At 39.6% G+C, this 20,396-nt stretch overlaps 1 protein-coding gene across 2 annotated transcripts; it reads left to right on the top strand.

Moving 5' to 3' along the window:
* The first annotated feature begins 2,450 nt into the window (after window positions 1–2,450).
* Window positions 2,451–16,779, top strand: BLOC1S5 (biogenesis of lysosomal organelles complex 1 subunit 5). Of its 2 annotated transcripts, none has more exons than XM_026039344.1 (5): window positions 2,451–2,562; window positions 4,931–5,013; window positions 6,787–6,916; window positions 8,265–8,323; window positions 14,763–16,779. In XM_026039344.1, exons 1-5 carry the CDS (start codon window positions 2,451–2,453, stop codon window positions 14,934–14,936), a joined length of 558 nt encoding a protein of 185 aa, XP_025895129.1. In that variant the 3' UTR covers window positions 14,937–16,779. The 2 variants fall into 2 exon arrangements, with proteins under 2 accessions (XP_025895129.1, XP_025895130.1); XM_026039345.1 differs by lacking the exon at window positions 14,763–16,779 and adding an exon at window positions 11,712–12,694.
* The last annotated feature ends 3,617 nt before the right edge of the window (window positions 16,780–20,396 follow it).

The raw sequence follows: 20,396 nt of genomic DNA, 5'->3' as shown, positions 1-20,396 counted from the left end.
TTGGGGAGATCATTTGATTTTGTAGTAGTGGTTACTTGTTGCCGCTCTGCGCGCATTCCTGCAGGCATTGCCTCTATTTCCTGTGCTGGTAGTGACTACAATAATGCCAGTTGCTGCAGAACAGAGCCAATCTCGTCTCTCTGTGTGCGGGCAGGAGGGAGCTCGGTAATWCTTCATTGTTGTTGCATCTTAAGGATTCCCCTCCCGCATTACCTTGGCCCCTTCAGGAAGATTTTCATCTATTAAACTTTCCTTTCTCTGTTGGAGGAACTAAATCTCTTTCAGCGTTTGCAGGCTGGTGATCTAATTTGACAGCTCGTCCGTGATGTCTCTTCCACTTCAAAGAGGCAGGTAGCCTAGGGCTAGCCAGCTGTATTGTGGATTCTGCAGATTTGGCTTGCTGTTCCTGCTGGGTGTCATCTGTCTTCTTAGTCTTGCGGTGGATAATTTTTGTCCTCCCTAGCATCATCTGCCTGAGCAGTTTCTGCCTGGCAGGCCTGTCTGTCCAGGTTGAGCATCAAATACAGTCACTGTCGAGCTAATCTGACAAGGCACTGCTCCAAACAGCGCTGCCCCGGGCCTGCTTTGACCAGGATCAGCATCACGGCCCACAAACTTCCAACTATCACGATTGTGGTCCCAGTCTTCCATCACWGATGCAGCCCATGGACTTACTCTGCTCGGGCAGAGTATGTCCCCCGCTCCTCTCTCTTAAGGGCTGTCAGTGCGATCGCTCGCGTCTCCGCAGAAGTCTGCCTCAACAGGTTTGGGTTTCCCTGCCTGTTGCCAGCGTTTGACTTGGACACCGCCGCCTGGATGAAACAATCCTTTAGTGGATTATCATCGCGAGACAGCCTGTGGGAAAAATGACAGGACTGGGCACGTTCATCTGAAGATTTTGCAATTCGGGATGCAGCTAACGCTAATAGTAAATGGCACAGTGATCCCTAAAAGAGAAAGCGGGTTCCATTGCAAGGCAAAAGTGACATAATGTGTTTAGTGTATCTTCCAGAAAAATACATGATGACTACATATGTTGATTTTCATGCCCCAAGCCATAGATATTTYCATATTTTTATGACTTGATGACTATTTCCTACAAACTGACAGGTTAAGGGYTGTACAACTATTGTCTTTTTATAGTCATCACCTCTTTAAGTCCTCCTTAATTTTTTAAATATGTTTTGAGAATAAATTTGACAGGGCAGTGAGGGCAAGCAAGAAAAAAGAAAAGAAACAAAAGAAAAGGCATAAATGTATCAAATCATGTCCTATATATATAATCTATATACATATTCATAGGAGAAATGGTTTCAAGACAGCACTCCTGGAAACCAGTGCACTTATCTGTCACAGTATTTGCCCTTGTTTCAGTCTTGCAATTCAGAACCTGACAGGGTTCATGATGTAAAAAGTCTTTCCTAGAAATGCAGTATTTAAAAGTCCTCTAACTACAGAATTTCCTCCTTAGCAAATAAAAAGATAGCCAGAGCCTATGGCTGAGAGGGTGATTTAACTTGTCTGAGAAGGAGACTAATGCTTAGAAGGGACTGTATGTAGAGTGGGAAAGAAGAAAAAAAATTTGAGCAATTCTATCCCTAGTAATGACTGATCGTCAAGCCAACTGGAATATCCTACTGTAGGAGCACTCATCAGATTTGTAGGTGACTGGTACTTAACTCTGGGTGCAAGTGAAAAATGTAAATACCAATGTATAGGTTGCAAGTGATGGTTATTTTTTGGAGAGTGAAAGAATCAGAAATTTTGATCTTAATGATTTGTATCCTTCCCTGCTAATTATTGTCTATTTAACCTAGCAATATTTATAGACTATGTGAAYGAAAAACCATTCTTTTAGCCTATGTAATTATTAATCTAATCATTGTAATTGAAGTATTCAGTACTTCCCAATGTTTCATATTATTACTCAAACAGGTTTTAGCTATGTTTTGACAACTTAAAAATACTGGTTTCAGTGAGCAGCTCTAAGCTTTGTGCTTCRGGACACAATTTAATGACAGGGTCACATTTGGAAATATGGGGGAGAAAACAGTATGAGGATTTTTTTTTTTTCTGCTTCCTGTTTAAGACAGTGGCTGCTACTTAAAAAATGGAGGGTCAGAACCCCGTGGAGGGTCGGAACGTGCCCTTTGAGGGTCAGAAGTCGCCCGTGGAGGGTCAGAACGGACGGAACGCGCCCGTGGAGGGTCAGAACGGACGGAACGCGCCCGTGGAGGGTCAGAACGCGCCCTTTGAGGGTCAGAACTCGCCCGTGGAGGGCCCGAACTCGCCCCGCGCGAAGGGAGCGGACCCTCCGTCTCCGCTGCGGTTGCCGCAGCAACGGCCGCCGCCGTTGGTGGGGCGGGGCGGGGAGCGCGGCGCTCCGCGCGCGGAGATGACGTCGCACCGAGGCACGCGAGCGAGGCGGAAGCGGCGCGGGGACGGGCGCCATGAGCGGGGGTGGCCCCGCGTCCCCCGGCGGCGCAGGGGTCGCGTCGCCGCCCGGCGAGCGGAGGCGGGAGCCGCTGGCGGCCGGGAACCCGCTGCAGCCCATCATAAAGGGTGGGTAGGCCGGCGGGGCCGCGGTGCGGAGCCGGGGCTGCCCGCTGGGCTGCGGCGGAGGGAGGGCCGCCTCGTTGGGGCCCTGCTCTGGGTTCCTCCGTAGCCGCTCTCCGCATAAAGCGCCCGAGCTCCGGAGCACCTGCGGTTTGTGCTGATTAATCTCTGTTTGGAAGCAYTGAAGCTTTAAGTATATTTTTCCTAAGCTCTTTGTAATGTAATCACGTAGTTCCCTGTATTTGCAAGAATCCTTCTGCACTGTTTGTTGTTGTTGTTGGGGCTGGTTTCAGGCTGTTGGTTCAGGCTGTTGGTGGAGGGCGAGGCAGGGTAGTTGCTTTGGACGGCAGCGCTGGGTCAGCACCAGCCTTAGGTGCGTGTGGAACCACAGGGTGTTTTTGCTGGACTGGTGCTCCTTTGACACGCCACCAGAGCTCTCGTAAAGTAAGCATGATTTTCCTTTGCAGCGGCCARGTGTATTTCTCCTGTTTCGTTTGCACACGTATGTGTGGATGTCATACGTACAGACATGCATGCATATCCCGTTGTAAAGGTATCTTTAATTTCCAGTTCTTGAGCTCTGGGATACAGGAACAAGAGACCATTAACGGTTTTCCCATGTGGTGAACTTTCCTCGTGTCTCACACAGCAGAAAGCTCCCGTATCTTAAACTATGGGTCTCTGTAGAACTATGTCTTTAGTTCAGCACTGCCTCAAATTTCTATCACTGTCAGTCAGGTGTGGAAGCTGTGTATGGAGCAGGATTGAAACAGAGGGTGCTGAGACACCCCACGGGCACTGGGGTGATGGTGAAGGGCCTGGAGGCCCGCCTGGGCTTCTTGATCCTGGTGGGGCTGGGCAGGAAGATCCAGCGGATGCTGGGGATCAATGATCTTTTGCACAGATGGTGTCAGCAATACAGCTTCTATGACCACAGCTTCCTGAGGACTGGAAGAAAGTAAATATCACTTCTGTCTCCAATAACAGCAAGGAAGAGGATCCAGGGAGCTATAGACCGGTCAGCTTCACCTTTATCCCTAAGAACATGAAGGAGCAACTAATCCTAGAAACCATTTCTAAACATAAGGAGGACAAGAAGCATGAAATGACGATGGGGAAATCAGGCTTAACTAACCTGATAAGCTTCTATAAGACGAGTGGCCTGGTAGATGAGGGGAGAGCAGTGGGTGGTGTTTCTCTTGGCTTTAGTAAAGTTTTTGACACCATCTCCTGTAACATGTTCTCAGGAGGAGGAAAAAAAAAAAAAAAGCTGAAGTAGGGGTAGGCAAGTGAACAGTGAGGCGGAGTGGGGCCCACCACTGTTTAACATCTTGTTAATGACCTGGGTGAAGGGACAGAGTGCACCCTCAGCAAGAYCCCAGCTGATACAAGACTGGGAAGAATGRCTGATGCACCCTGGGGTTGCGCTGCCACTCAGAGGAACCTGGACAGGCTGGTGAAATGGGCAGGGAAGCAGCTCATGAAGGTGAGCAAGGGGAAGTGTCAAGCCCCATCTTTGGGGAGGAAAAGGCCCCTCCCCAGGAGAGGCTGGGGACCATCAGCTGGGAGCGACTTTGCAGAAACAGACCTGGGAGGTCCTGTGGACAGCAAGTTGTCCATGAGCCAACAGCGTTTCTCTACACCAAGAAGGCCAACCACTTTGTGGGCCACATGGCCATGAGGTGGAGGGAGGTGATCCTTCCCCTCTGCTGAGGCCCATCTGGAGTGCTGTGTCCAGGTCTGGCCTCCTGGTACAGGAAAGGTAAGGATTAGCTGAAGAGAGCCCAGGAAAGAGCTGCAAAGATGTCTAAAGGATTGGAGGATCTCTCATTTGAGGAGAGACTGAAAGAGATGCGATTGTTCAGTTTGGAAAAGAAAAGAAATGAAGGAACTTACCGTGTGATGAGATGGGAGAGAATAAGGGAGATGGAGCCAATTTTTCTCTCTCCCTCTTTCTCTCTTCACTGTGAGGGTGATTGAACACTAGAACAGGCTGTCTGGAGAGGTGCTGTGTGTCCTTGGAGATGTTCCACGTGTGACGCGAGAGGGTCCTGGGCAGCCTGCGCCAGGCACCCCTGTTTAGCAAGGAGGCTGGACAGGGTGAGGGGCCTCGCAGCACCAGCCCTTCTGTGCGGCTGTGAACGCCGACCCTCACACAGAGAAGTGTGGTGTGCAGTGTATTACGTTTACTAAGCTGGCAGTTTGCTGAATAGATAGAGTATCCGAGGGATGTTATCCTGCTTTTCCGTGTAGATTCATAGGTGTCTTGTTAGCAGTGGTCCCTCTTGCTTTTAAGTGTTACGTACTGCATTGTGTCATGTAGCCTCGTATTGGGTGAGTTAAAACTAAGTTTTGTCTTCCTTTAATCTTCTAGAAGCTGGGGAAATTCATTCAAGGCTGCTCGATCACAGACCAGTAATTCAGGGAGAAATACGTTACTTTATTAAAGAATTTGAAGTAAGTATTTTTATCTTATCATGTGCTGTAGCTTGTCAGAATTTGAAACCTTAAACATTTTTAGCATCTTTTAAGAGAATATAGTATGAATGTAAATTACTTCAGAAAGATCTGATTTTTCTTACACTCTAGGGAGATCTAATTTGCTCAAGAAAAAATATTGCTAGCAGATATAGGAGGGCATCTGAACGAGAAACAAGCTTGTGCTTTAGCTGCATTCATCTCGCACAGCTGTCCTTTAATTTTGCTCTATTTTTTGTTCTGTAGAAGCATGTAATATTACTGGAAGAGCATGAGCTTTTATTAAAGTTAAAAAAAAAATGTTCAAAACAGGATGGTTGGCTGCAAATAAGGTTGACATACTAAGAGTGTAGAAGATGTTTTATATACAATCTTGCTTTTGGAGCTGTAATGCAGTTTCCACAAGGTGGCAGCAGAAGTTTAGAAAAGTAGAATGCTTTGCTGATTAAAGGCTGTTACTAAATGCAGTTCTTCATTCTTAAATAATATGGAATTTAAAATCTTAAAATTAGTACTGAAAAAATATATAATATATAGTACTGCTAGTATTCTAGCGTGCAGAGATTATTACGATTTTCATTTAGTGCAGCTTTTGTTTCCAGTTATAGTAACATTTCAAGTATATCTAGTTTGTCTCTCTGGAGGATAGGCAAATAAGAATGCAAACGAATGCAGGTTAGTATTATGTGGATTTGAGTTTCGTAAGGAATGATATGTCTTCTTTGATTTTTTTTTAACCTAAATTATAGGGTGCAATGATGACTTTACATGACTTTTCATAGGAGGAAATTCAAACATGGATTACAGAAATATAAAAGCTTTCTCTAGCCTCAGAACTTGATTAAATTCATGCAGCTTTCWTGTATTTAAAATCTCATTTTCTTCCTTACAGAGATTTCAGGTATTTTTAGCTCTATGCTTGAAATTTAATATCTAGTTTATGCTTTAGTAAAGATTTTTTTGATGTGAGTACATAGATTTGTGTTCAGGAAGACCGGAGCCTACTTGTGGAAGCTCCTTGACTTCTCTGTGTCTCTGTTTCTGAAATTTTAAAACTGATGTAGTAATAATGTAGGTGATGTGCAGTGTTTGATTGTTTATTATTGCTTATTATTATTGATTAGCAACTTGTAGTACAGGAATGTTTATCTGCAAGTCTACCTCTAACCTTAAAAAAAAAATCCTTTTTTGCATCAGTGAAAAGAGTCTTATTTGCCCTGCTTTAATTCCTCACCGTATGAAATCTGGGAGGCCAGACATCAAGGAAGTAGTATCACTGCAATACTCTCTCTCCATAACAACTCAGTTRCAAAAATGCTTCAAATTATAAAAGTGCTTTTAAACTCTTGGTTTTGATATGCAGCTCTGTATTATGGATTATTATATAAAACTTTTTTTGTAATAATGTTTTATCTATATAAAACATTATTTTATCTGTCATTTTAAAGAAGTAGAGTGAGGCTTTAATACATAATAGTACGGTCTGTTGAGATAAAGCTACTAGTTTRTTAACTGGGGAAACATTTTACCAAGTGGAATTGCTCATTAGACATTGACTCATCAAGTCACTTTATCTTGTATATCACACATTAAAACCAGATAGATTATATGTGTAAGGCAGGCCAAGGAGAATCATTGGAAAGGTTGGAAAGTCTCACTTCAAATAAATATTCCTAAGTAARGCCACAGAGAGCAACAGCAAATGAACACCACAAAATATAAAGGTCCTTCCTCTTTCACTCCTTGTGGCAGGAAAAACGCGGCCTCCGGGAGCTGCGAGTGCTTGAGAACCTGAAGCACACCGTGTCCGAGACAAAGGAGCACTCCCTGCCGAAGTGTGAGCAGGCGATGCGGGACAATCTAAATGAAACAGTCAAGAGATGTAAGCAAGTGGCTTCTTATTCTTCTTGTTGTGCAGTTTTAAAGAACAATGTACTTTGGATTTTGGTTTCAAATTGGATTTGTGGAAGCACTGCCATTTTTAGTTTTCTGCTATTGATGTGCTTTCTTCTCATGTCGGTGAAATTTCAAAGGGGAACAAACAGGGGCATATTTTGCTATTTATTGGTCCAATCAGCACAACTGTGGTTAAGGTTACATTGGAGTTTCACGTTGACTTCAGGAGAAGCTATTTGAGGTCCATTTTCTACTGTGCACTTACAAACAGGAGGTAGTGCTGCATGTTGGGTAAAGCTATAAACTGAATTTCAGTCTTCTGGGTTACTGCAGACATACTGCAGCGTGAGCTTCAGTTTTTTTAAATTGAATAAAAGGAATCAGTATCTTGCTTTCCTAAAGTTCGAAGTGGAACTTCACAGGTGTGTTGATATGAAGTGTGATCACAGAGTTGAGTTTTATTATCTTTAGTCATAAATAGGTTATGTTTAGTCATATATAGCTTTTATAAAGTATATTTTTTCAGATTTTTTTCTTATTTGTCAGAATAACTTAAAAAAGATTTAAGAGGAGTGTGACTGTAAAGTTTTATCTGAAGCTAATTTTGTGAAATTAAAGCAAGTGAATATAGGGACTCGGTATAAACATTTACATTCTTGTAACTTTATATGGCTACTGTCATGTACAGGATAATACAGGTAAATGTTGTTGCACATATAACAAGGGTTACAGGGAAGTTCTTGTAAGTTAGAATTTAGCTGTACAAGTAAGGTATCTGTTGTAGTAACTTCTGAATGGCAGCGCAGCTTTGACATTGCACCCTGACTCTGTAATATTCAACCAGAGATCCATCATGAGTAGTACTGCTTTAGGACTGTGAGTAGGGTATTCCATAAAACTATAGGCTGTACTAGTGAGAGAGATGACTGCTTTGGAGAAATTAGTTGATTTCATGAGTATCATGTTCATACAGTATATGCTGAATATGTTTGAGGGGAGGAAAAAAAAAATCTGGATAGGGATATAGTTCCTGTTTCTATTGATAAGATTTCCTAGATTTATTTTCAGGATAGAAGAGKCTTCAGGATAAAGTTGTTTTTTGTATAGAGTCTTCTTGCATTTGGTTGGAAAAACAAGAAATGAAAACAAGAGTAATGCTTGATCAATGTAAATCGTTTCTTGCAAAKAGCGGCAAAGCTTTTTCTTGGGTGAAAATCATAGTGTCTGAATAGAATATTTGACTTGCAAAAGCCTCATGTCTTTAAATCCCTCTCGGGTGAGTTTCTCTTTGATTTAGAGCAACAGATTGATCTATTGAAATTTGTTCATTTTAGTGCAAACAGTCAACAACAGGATCCGTAAACTCCAAGAGAAGGAACATGAAGAAAAGAAGGTAATGGATGGACGGGTAGATTCTTATAGTGCAACTAAAGACTGCCATATGGTTGTACAACTAGTTTACTTGCCTTTGGTAAAGCAAAACTTTGAAATTCATATTTCTGTATTGGATGTACTTGGAATAAAACTGCTTACAGAGTAATTTCTGTACTTACAGAATGCATCCTGCAGTGTGCTGCTGTATGTTTTGGGAGCAGGAGCGTAATGGATCCTTAGGTCTTCCTGTGATCTCCTGATGTGTGGAAACATTTTATTTCCTTTGCTTTACTTTCCTGTCCTAGTTCAGAGTATAATAATTGTCACATACAGGGAAAGTTAAAATAAAAATGTGTATTTTCTGTGGAACAAAAAAGTCTGCTAACTTACCAAAATGGAAATGTAAATCTTTCCTAGTTAGTGCAAAACATTGAGCATATTATACGTGTTGTCTGTTGAAAAGGAAGTGTTTTTTCACTTGTGGATGAGTTATTTAATGAAGGGCTACATTATAGGAACACGCAAATCATTGGAATCTTTTCAGTTGGCTGCACTTGGCTTATTTGAAGTAAATGTGCTCTGAATCTGAAATTTGGAAAATTATATGAGAAATTACTTTCACATTTTCCCATAACTCTTTCATGGTTGTTTTCCAGTGTTATCTTTTYTACTTGCAAAATTACTACAATCACAGAGTGGTTTAGAAATACTGAAGACATTTCTTTGGCTATCGTGGAAAATGGGCTGTGCCTTGATTTACGTTAATGGATAGTCAGATTTTTCTTTCCTTTTTGTAGTCAGTGAAGATGGCCAGTTCAGCTGCAGTTGAATGCTGGTACTGTGTGACTAGTGCAGTACTGGACTGGTTTATGGTGTTTGGTGTAGTGTGTACATACTGATAGAGAACTTAAGTAGGAAATAATTCTTATAGTTCTGTTGCTGCTGGTTTTATACAGTAAAAAGTTTTATAACCTATGAAATTACTGTTCATTTTACAATTACTGTAACTGTCCTTTTTTGTAATATTAGCATCATATTTCTGCTATTGTTTTCTTAAGATGGGCTGGTGTGATTCTGCTGGCTATTACTCAGTATTTTCAGTGTTTCTTTAGGCTTGTAGAGTAAGACTTTTTGGCTTGAAAGTTTCCAAATGTGATGATAGCGAGGAGGTAACTTTATGAATTGCACATAAAATGGTCTCTATAGTTCAGCAGTTTGAGGAGAAATATTTTTTCCACATTCTTCTTTCTCTGATTGAATATTATAAGGATTAGTAGTTCTGTTAGATCCACTATCAAGTGATTAGTGTTTGCAGTCCTCAGTGAAATTAGTAACCTTAGTTTTTGCGGTTAAATTAATTCCATTTCTGCTGAGTTAAATGTATTTGAAAGTTATTTGTTTTACTAATTCTCTTTGCAGTTCCTTTCAGCTACTTTATCAGCCGAGTAGTAAAAGAAAAGCTGTATTGTCCCAACCTACAGTCTTGCTTTAGGTGTAAAATAATTTGTGCTTACAGGAGTGTAAACTGAAAGAAATATTCATGAAACCCCTTCCTTGGTGGGTACGTTCCCCATTTAGATCAGTAACATTTAGCCATTATTTCAAGCCRTGTAAAGTAGGGGAAAGTAGAAAAGACTTCATCAAGAAATTCTGTTAACAGGCATTGGTGTCTTGTATTTTGTTTTATTTTTAGCTTAGTAGTACTTCTTTGTTTTGTGTTTTTTGTTGTTTTTTTTTTTTTTTAAATATAGCAGATGAAGGCTTACTGGAATTTGCCCAGCATTCTCCATAATAAGCCTTCCCTCTTAGTTTTTTGTAACGTGAACTAGCACAGTAACAATTCCCAAAGCATATCTCTGGCTTTAACGTTTTGGGGTTTTTTTGTTTAATTTCAAGAAAAAAAAAATAGCCCGAGTAATATTAAGAGCAAGGTTTACTGAAATATGAGTATTTTCCCAAATGCTAATTTTTGGTATCACCATTGACTGTAAAACAAAAATAGAATTAAGTACAAATTGTTGTATCATTCAGCTCAGTGTATACAAGAAAGTTTTACTGCTATTATATCTTTGATGTTCAAGCAGTGAGCACTGTTGGCTGAAAAAAAATGGTTCTATAATCAGATTAAAATGTTTATTTCAAAATAACTGATGACCCAGTGTGGTTGTGGGGAAGCAGTTAATAGGGCAAAGCTGTATTAGTGTGTTGGAGGGCAGTAAGCTACTTAGAGGAATAGAACTGGAGTTCTAAAGGTGTTATTACTCAGTTTTGCCATTTTCTTGAGATGACAAATTAAAGGATTTTAAATTAGGCTGTGCTCTGTAAAGTTGTTTTGTGAAAGTATTCTGTTTTCTTGTTTGCTTGTGCTGTTCTTTGTGAAATTTTATTCTCTAATTTGCAGCTCTGAACCCTAAAACTCAAAAGTGTCTGTTCGTGTTTTATGAATCATCACAAGCAATCCAAAAKTTGCTATTAGAAGTTTAGGAGATTTATGCATCTTCATTTCAAATATTTTCCCATCTGGACGTCTCTGCACATGGCCAGCATGAAGCATTGGGGAAACTGCTGTTGTGACTGGGACGTCACCACGTTGGTACAGATCTCTAGGGACTGAACATTCTTGCTGTTGTCATACTTGTGTAAGCAAACTATAGGAGATGTTTAGAGCATCTTGGTTTAATTTTGAGCTCAYATTTAGTGAGAGGAGAAAGTTTGTATTTCAAAGATTGCACCTATTAAACGGTGTACAATGAGGGTTTCATGCTGTTTTCTACTTAGCCTGAGTTAAATGTGCAGTGAATTAATGCATCTTAGCTAGGGATGCTGCAGCTTAAGAAGTCGTCGGCTGTTTGAATTAATTACTGTTGAAATTGGTTGAGGTTATTGGTTTTTGAGTTGTCGTACTTCGAGGAGTGAGAAAAGAAAGAAAAGGAAAATAATCAGAAATTGTTTCCTGAAATTAAAAATATTATTTTCTTTATGAAATCAATTAGAAATTGAATTACCAGGCAAATTAGCAAGTTCTACACTCGCTCATTTTCATCTGACATGATTTTTATTAATTTCTGCGAATCTATAAATAAATTACAATTTACTGGTATGAAACACCTCCATATGTCTCTACAGGTCATTARTTTACCTAATAATGTTGACTTTTGGAAACATTACTTTTTGAGACTAGCTTTGACTTAACCAATACATGTTCATGCTGAGATGCATATATGTCTTGAAAAGCCCTGTGTTTTGTGAATGTTTTCATGTATGCCAAAGGTAAGTTTAACAAGTGAGACTGCTTCATTTTCCAAACACCTGTGTTTTCTAGCTCTTCTACACCTACAGTTGCACTTAAGGCATTGTATTTTTTGCAGAGTGTCTTGATTTCATTAGTTTTTCCTTTTGGATATTAGGGTCAATTTAAGAAAGCACAGAAGTTAATAGCGCTGGATATAAAGAGGACATCAGAGAAGTGGAGCCCGTTGTAGAAAGGAAGCAGAAAACAGAGCAAACCTGGAGGTTATTTGAAGAAGAGCAGCGTGGAACCTGTACTGAAAACCTGCATATTTTGRTGGCCCGTTTTTGTGCTGGAGCTGGTGTCGGTGTCCCACACGGGTGCCTGTGTCCTCAAGAGCCACTAGCAGTGTCCTGCTGAGGACAAGGCTGTGTCTCTATAGGAGCGTGTTGCAGGACAGCACGATGTTAAAGGGCATGTTTGCACAAGCCCTTRGCTCCGTTTTTGTACCTTAGCACAAAGTTTGAGTACCTTCTCTTCAAGGGGAGCATCTGCTGCATTTGGGTCTTGCAGTCAGACTGGGATGTAGGAGAAATCTGTCTTTGATAGCATCTCTCTCACATCCGAGGAGATTCCAGCTTTTCCTACTCAGGTAGCATTCATGTGTCTCTTCTGTGTGGACTCTTTAGCCTCTGTCTAATAAGAAGCAAGCTTACACTGCAGAGTGTGCTTTGTTTGAAAGAGGTGTACTTGAAGGCACAGATGCTTTAGAAATTCTTATTTTTTATTTCTGCTGCTCACGTAGTTGCTGATGTGGGAGGAACAGGAACACTGCATGTGTGATGGGCATCGTCTCRAAACAGGAACACAGTTGCTCAGCACCACATTAATGATTTGGAGGTGCTGCTGATACCAGTTGCATTTGTACATGTGATCTAGCAAGGAGAGCCTCAGTGCCTAAGATGTTCATTTAACTTTTACACTGAAGTTTGTCAAACTGTTAGAAAGTTGTGAGAATGAAAGTGTTCACAGTCTGTGCAGTCCTGTGCCACGTGCTCTAGGTGACCCTGCGTGTGCAGGGGGATTGAACTAGATCATCTCCAAAGGTCCCTTCCCGCCTTAGGGATTCTACGGTTCGTCATCCTTGCTTGTTTGCTCCAGCATTTGCTAATTTTATTCTTCTAAAAGCTGAAGACTTTTAGAGAAGGGAAGAGACTTTTTTGGAGGCAGAAGGAATTAGGCTAATATTTTGGTAGCTTARATTTAGCTATCTTCATGCTTTGTGGGGACCGCTGATGGTTTTACCAGCTAAATCATTTTATGTCCTTGAATAGAAATGGTGCTGTGGAAGATGCAAAKAGCAACATGCATTTCATGTTTATTTTAAGCCATTGAAGGGCCATTCAGGAGCATGGGCTCATCTAGAAGCGAGTGGTTCGGGCAGGCCCTGGGTTATCCTGCCCGTGTGCGATTCACCGACAGACCAAAAAGCTGAGGCACTGAAGTGCAGGCCCTCCTCCTCCTCCCCGCCACACAGACACAAGCTTCTTGTCTTTTTGTTACTGGTTACTGTTCTATATGTTACAAACAAAAGGGATCTTGGCTTGATATTACACAGTATATGAAACACTGCTCAGTAAAATAATTATGTGTTTACCTGTAACATGTCTTCTCAAAGAGCAGAACATACCATGTGGTGCGGTAAGGAACACRTAAATAGGTTTCCTTTGCATTTAATATGATACTAGACATCTGAAAGAATGAGGCTGTGTGGTAGTATCTACTCTTTCTCTGCAATTCTCTGCATAGAAGATAGTTATTGTTGATTAATCTTTAGTCTCTTGCTGGATGATGATGCAAACATAAGAACAACTGCCTTATGATGTGTGACTTTGTTAGACAGAAATCAAAGCGAGAGATACCTGGCTAAAACCAGAAATACTAACTGGCACTTTCAAAAAATTGAATTCTATGCCATATTTCTATTTTAATCTTTCCTTTTTATGCTAGAGGTTTTTTCATCCAGACTSTATCTAACTGTGGTGAATTTCCACACCTCGGTATAGTGGAAGTGTTCTACTTTTAAAAATTTATTCTAGTATGTAAAAACATATTTCACTGAATGGGACATTTGAGGGGAAGTAGGGCAGGGCTCAAGAAAAGAGGAGCAAAACATTGAAGTGTTGCTGACACAGATGATTTATGCATGCTTTTATTAACCATTTTCATTTGTTGTGCAACATAGAAGTATTCTTTTAGGTGTATCTGACATTGCAAACAGAAAAAATGTTGTGTCTTAAGTGTCAAAGTGGATCCTTTAATCTCTAGTGATGTGTGTGTACTTGTGTAATGAACATTCATAAATGGCTAAGATATTGTTTTGTCTACTAGTCACAAATATGAAATATAGTGTGCCTGCTATTTTCCACATAAATCAGCCTATGGTGTCGCTTCCAATGGGTTTTTAATCTGTATCATACATAATGGGGAACTGCGCACACTTGGCAGCTAGGTGCAGATTTCCAGCTCTTTGGCATTTCCAGAGGAGAGATCCAAGGTACTTTGCAGCAAAGTAGCTACATTTTATTTAAATTACTTTTAATTTGGTTACTAAGAACCTATCCCAAAATAGTTAAAAATGTTTCCTAAATGATAGTCTCTCAGAGACTCTGTGTGTGTGCAGTTTCTTTAARTGCTAGCCAACCCAAAACTRAAAACAAAATTGTTGTAGTGATTTTTTTTGTAACAAGCTAAAAACACCAAATATTGCCTTCCAGAGATCAGAAGTTTATTTTAAAAGGGAATCTGAATTGGCWATATAATGCATGTTTATATCAGCTGCAGTGTTGTAATACTTCCAATATTATCAGTAGTMAGAGGAGCAAATACTGCAACAGTATATTCTTCAGGTGCTGATACAAAATGAGTAGCAACTTTAAAGTGACTTTCCTTTTATATAGTTAATTTTACGTGTTTACCAGACTGCAGTATGGGATGCTACTTTTGCTTACATTAACACGTTAAAGACATTGTAAACATTATCATTTCTTCTGCATTTGCTATACCATGTAACTATAAATACCTATCTTCCTATTTTTACCTTCTGCTGAAGTAAAAGTCCATTTTCTCTGATACGTTAACATTGTGTAATTTCATGGCCTCATTAAAGCCGCTGTTGTACCCTGGAAGTGATTGTTCAAACTTCCCATTTTCCTCCCGTCGCCTCCAGGCTAACAGGCTGATGTGCGGAGGGGAGAAGCGAGCAGCCCAGTGGGAGAAGTTCATGAAGGAGCAAGAGACCAAACGAGCAGAGGTGGACGAAGAGCACAGAAAGGCCATGCAGCGCCTCAAGGAGCAGTATGCCAACATGGAGAAAGAACTGGCCAGATATGTTTCTTTTTAAGACTTTTTTTGTGTGCCAATATCCAGTTGCTTCCGACTCACCAAAATGAGATTCTTTTGGAAAGCTGGAGCAAGTAAGAAAAAAGGAGAATCTCCTCCGCAAGTTTGGTATAGGAAGAGAAGTTTTGCATACTTTCAGCTTAAGTGCCTCTCCGTGCTTGTTCTGTTCGGGGTCAGTGGAGTGCCAGTATTTCTCAGTTTGTTGGAAGGTTCAACTGGAAACTATATTGTGTGACTACATCAGCTCACAGATGCAAGCTAGAATTACTTGCATGTGCAGACAGTATCATATCACTTGAGAAAATAGAGCCTAATTTAATGTTAAATATAGCCGTATGCAATCATAGTCCTTTCCCCAAAAAAGTACATGTAATTTCAGTTAAATATGACTGGAGCCTAACTGGGAAGACTATAAATCTTACTCATGGATTTCAGGAAAGCCAGCTTGTGTTGCAGAATACAGTAGGTTTTGAAAGTTCAGTGATGAAAGATCTCAGTGTAAATCCAGTCATAATGCCAACTTTGGCATTTGCATCCAAAGTATTATGAAGTTGAGCTGAGATTTAAATGGCTCTTGCTAACGTAGCAGTRCGAGTGTCTAAGTGGTTTTGGACAGCAATTCCACTCTCCCTCTGAGACCTCTCCTTTGGGCATTACCGTTCCAAGCAAAGCCAAAACAAGTTGACGTAATCATGAGAAGCACATTGRTCTTTGTATTACTTTTAGGCCAGTACAGTATTTATCTTAAATATTTGATGTGGCTTACTGTTGGTTTACTTAGCAGATAAGCTTGACAGAACTTTGTTAATTGATAAAGAAATAGAGAAAGATTTTTGTTTCTGTATTTGTATTACAAATGAGCAGATTAATGGTAAAACATCTGTAGTACCAATCTGTTTTCTTACTAATTCATGGAGTATGTGACACTCCTGTCACTGCTTTCCTTTAATTCTTGCATTTAGCATCAATATAATTGAAGAAGTTAATCCATTCAGTAATCAAGCAAAATGAGACCTCATAACTTAATGAAATTTGCATTTTTTAAGCAAGTTAACCCGTAGTACGGGAAATATGTTTTCATATTTTAACTGCTATTCAGTATAGGATGGAAACAGGTAAAAAGAGAAAGAATTCCTTCTTTACCTGTATTGCAGCAGCTATATGCCAACAATGGTTACTTGTGTAAGTTTATGGCCTGGTGTCAAGGCTCCATTCCTGGCAGCATGTTGATAGTRTGATTAAAGTTAGTAGAGGAGATGAAATAAGTATTTGAGATCTCTTTCAATAACGCTGAATTCCTGCCAAGCGTCTCTGTCTGCTACTGTAAGCCTGACAGCTTCATCCATCATCGTCACGTGTCTGGACTGAAAAGAGCACTTGCCGACACTGAGGCACACTGGAATGTTGTTAATTCTCCGTTGCGGATGGAAAAAAGCATGGATGTCTCCAAAGTATCCCACACTTGGAAAAGAGGAAAGCCTCTTTCAGAACAGCTCCCATTTAAATAGGAGGTGACTTCTGTAGTATTTTTCAGCTTATTCAATGATGAATGTTATGACTAAGCTCAGGCTTTCATTGATGAATAGTTCTTGTTTCAAGTTGGGTCTGGGGTAGTTTCTGATCATTTTGAGGACAAACTGAAAGTGACTTCTCTTTTACAAAATGTATGTGTACCCAAAGCCCAAATATGTTTATAACAAAATGCATCTAACTGTATTCTGAATGCATTTTATTTTTGCACTGATAATTTTTATTAAAATTTAGATATCTCATTAATTGTGCACTGGAGCTGTGGAATTTAGTATTCCTTCAGTCTGAGGGCTCTTACRCAATGATGCAAGTCTTGCAGGTTGGATGTCCACTGGAAAATAAAGAAGTATTTCCAAAAACTTCTGGGTCTCCTGATTCTCTGAAAGCTTCTTCTAAATAGTGGTGCTGAAAATATGTTCCTCTTTTAGAAGCATACAGATATTTTTATGCTAAAAATGACATTTCTTCATTTTTTTAGTGTCTGGTTATTAGCATATTCTCATTGGAGAACTATCTGAAAAAATATCTTGAATTCAGTGACTTTTGGTTTTTTTGTGTATGAATGCTGTAGTTTTTGAGTTGATTTGAAATGCTTAAATTGCCTTTGGAGGAACTTGCCAACATTTAGACAAAACCTATTTTTCTGTCATAATGCTTAAAAAAAGAAAAAGGAAGAAAAAAACTGTTTAATCTCTTACAGCAGTTGTACAATCTCTTATGTCAGTATCTGACAGGTAAAGAAAGGTCCCTCTCTTCAGGTGTGAGTGTGGCCAGACTGGACACCATAGTGCTCCGCGGTGTCTTTATAGGTTTCGAGCTCTAAAACCTGTAGATAGCACAGAGTCTTTACCAGCTGGGAGAAATACAGAAAGTTGTTTTATGATATTTATTTATGGAAGTATTTTAGCTTATACTTGTAATATTTAATTAGAATAATTATAATTYAATATGTTAATATTACATGTAATAATTATATGTGTAATATTTCATGATTAAAACACTACAATAGCTTTGCAAATCTTTGAGGAATGATCTAGCCCATGTCAAACTGATAAAAGTTTGCATGCTGGATTGCGTGTTCAGCATTTGATTAAATTTCTAATGCTGAAAGTGAATTTTGCAGTCCTTCCTGTCACCAARTTATGCACATCACTTTTTGTGTAACACTCAACTGAACTGTGGTTAGTAGCTACAAGTGTGTCTGGTATTATATAATCATTGGAACATTCATGTAATTTTTCAATTGTAACATGCACAACGATAATCAGGTACTTTTTTGTATGAAAAATGTTTAAGAGTAATAGCTCAATAATTTAACAATTACAATTTTCTCTACTGCCATCTTACCTTAAAAATTTTTAAACTTTTTTATCTCTTTGGGATATATTGCATTTAGAGTGTCATTTTTCTTTCAATCTTGAGAAGGAGAGAGAAAGCTGATTTATTCTTACTGTTTCCTATGCTGATATTTAACACTAACATTAAGTAATAGGAAAAAAATCCATTATTGCAGGCAGAGTTTGGGGCTTACTCTGTCATTTTCATTTATGGTTTGTACAGGTTTTCCTCAAACACTATATTTTTTTTATTAGACAAATTAAATTGAAAATAAGTGGAGTTATCGTCTGTGATTCCGTTGCTATTTGGCTGAGGACGGGTTGTAGTTCCCTGCGGAGCGGAAAGCCGCCTGTGTCTCGGCTGTGGCTTTTGGGATGCCGAGTGCTGCCCGGTAGGTGTCAGCCCGAGCCTGCTCTGCGAGGCGCACGGCTCCCGCCTCCAGCCCTCACCCAGTATGAGGGCATCAAATAATGCCAKCCAGATCACCAAACTACGTATATCATCCCAAAATGGTCTGTAGTAAGCTTTTCTGAGGAGTGTTGGAGGCAAAATACTGTCGATGAGGGGTGTCGCTTTTTTGCATATCGTTTGATATTATCTGTAATACTCGTGTCTTCTAATTGGGATTTATTTATACGTTAAAGTTAGACTCGATGCCAGACATGAAGAGCTTAAAYTGAAATCTTTTACTGCTGCCTGAGGCTGGGGATCAAATTTTGGGAAGCGATTTGAGACAAAGTGTTATGCTTATTGACAGAGATCATGCCATARTAAAAATTGGGGACATTGTAAACCTTTTGGATAGTCCAGTTAATTTTATTGTTTATATTCTCAAAGAGGTAAAGATACAGTATACCTGATGCTGCTGGTCTAGCTTGTATTCTGTTTTTCAAGATACAGTAGAATCTGCAGAAAAATATGATTGCCGCTAATGTAGCAGCATTTGTATGAGTAATACAGCTTTCATAAATCATTTAATCCTAAAATTATTCATAAATTCCAAATAACACAGATTTTTAAAAGAGAGGGGAGAAGTTAACCCCCCCCCCCTTTTTTTTTAATGCACAATTTATAAAGGAAGTATTATGTAAGATTTCCTTCAGCCTTGGGAAGTATAGCACTCCATTCAGCTCTGAAGAGTGCTCAGTTTGAGGTGCAATACCTTTGCAGTGGTGTAGGTGGCAGTTGTATGTATGGTAATGAGCAAAGTAATGACAACTTTATTCAAGACAATTATGGGCATATCTTTTCCATCACCATAGAAAGTCTGAAAGGAGATTTTATATAAAATATCATTTTGCTTTATGGAGATGCAAAATTCTAGTGAACTTCTATGGATTAAATGGGCAAATATGTCCAAATATGTATGATCCCATATGTAGAGAGGGATGCAGAAGGAGCAGCCTACGTTTACCATACTCCTTTCTACTGTATGCTCTTATTTGATAATGTTGTAGTTTGATAAGGCTATCTACTTAAACCACAGTCCCGACACTCCAAAGTTCCTGAAGAAAGGCTTGAGAATTTTACTACCAGAAAAAAATGACATGCACAGATTGGGGAAAAAAAAATGCTTGTTTTTAGGAAGGTAGTTCATTTGCAGAACTCAGTAGTAAAAATCTTGCTGAATATCTCAGTATAGGGGGAAACTACCTGGCCCGTCAGCCTGTACTGCTAGGAAAAAGGCTTGCAGAAGTCCTGTGAAAGGTGTGGTTGTTCTGAAGATCAAGGGCTCAGATTTGTGCGTCCTGACTATGAATCAAACACAAGTATCCACCTCCTAAATTGCAGATTGCCTCCTTAAATCCCTCTTTCAGGGCCAAATCTGGGCCTGGTCCTCCAACATGTAATTTTTACAGAGAGTAAAGATTGGTAGGATAGTMATTTTAAAACTTATTAATGAAATTCAAAATTGAAACCTTGATTTCTACAGTCTTCTTCCTTAATAGCTCACTGGGTGGATATAAGGAGACTTACAACTACATACCTTTGTCTTCTAAAAGACAATGCATGTAATGATGTAAAAAAGTTGGAAAGAACCAAAGCAGTGTTTGGGGCTTTTTCTTACTAATCATTATTAATATTTTGAGACTGACATGACCAATAGATTTATCTGACATTTTATGACGTATGATCCCTACTTGGTAATCTGGTGATCAAAAAATGTTTTGTTCTTGGGCCACAACAAATGAGCATTTTCAATTGTCTTTGCAAGTTAATTATGAAATAAATTTGTAAATATGCTTTGCAAAGCTTATAGGCTGGTTCATAGCCAGTGCTTTCGCAAGTGAGGATATGCAAAATATCTATTGTTCTAATATGCACTCCAGCTTATATAGAGCCCTTTTCAGTAGCTTTAGCTTCTGAAAAGTTAGTTCCGGATGGCTTGAGGTCATAGGAAGCCCTTTAAGAGTGGACCAAAGTTTGGCCTTTCCAGATGTTTTTAGCCCTCATTAAATAAATTCCGGTTCCTGAAAATCCCCTCTCCAGATGGCTCTAAGTCTGTTCCAATATTTACTATGTCACCTAGAAAGCTTCTAAGCTGAATTACCTAAATAGGAAGTACTGTGCATCCCTCCAGTGTACTAATTTG

The sequence above is a fragment of the Nothoprocta perdicaria genome, unplaced genomic scaffold, assembly GCF_003342845.1.
Source record: "Nothoprocta perdicaria isolate Ctin4 unplaced genomic scaffold, notPer1 scaffold_229, whole genome shotgun sequence".
Lineage (NCBI taxonomy): Eukaryota > Metazoa > Chordata > Aves > Tinamiformes > Tinamidae > Nothoprocta > Nothoprocta perdicaria.
Note: the sequence above shows the minus strand (reverse complement) of the source record. Positions and strands in the feature narration are given on the sequence as shown.

Excerpts from the sequence above, each read along its gene's own strand:
- BLOC1S5 (XM_026039344.1), top strand. The coding sequence starts at position 2,451 with ATGAGCGGGGGTGGCCCCGCGTCCCCCGGCGGCGCAGGGGTCGCGTCG. Across the intron at positions 5,014-6,786 it reads ACTTTATTAAAGAATTTGAA|GAAAAACGCGGCCTCCGGGA; the intron begins GTAAGTATTTTT and ends TCCTTGTGGCAG. Across the intron at positions 6,917-8,264 it reads AAATGAAACAGTCAAGAGAT|TGCAAACAGTCAACAACAGG; the intron begins GTAAGCAAGTGG and ends TGTTCATTTTAG.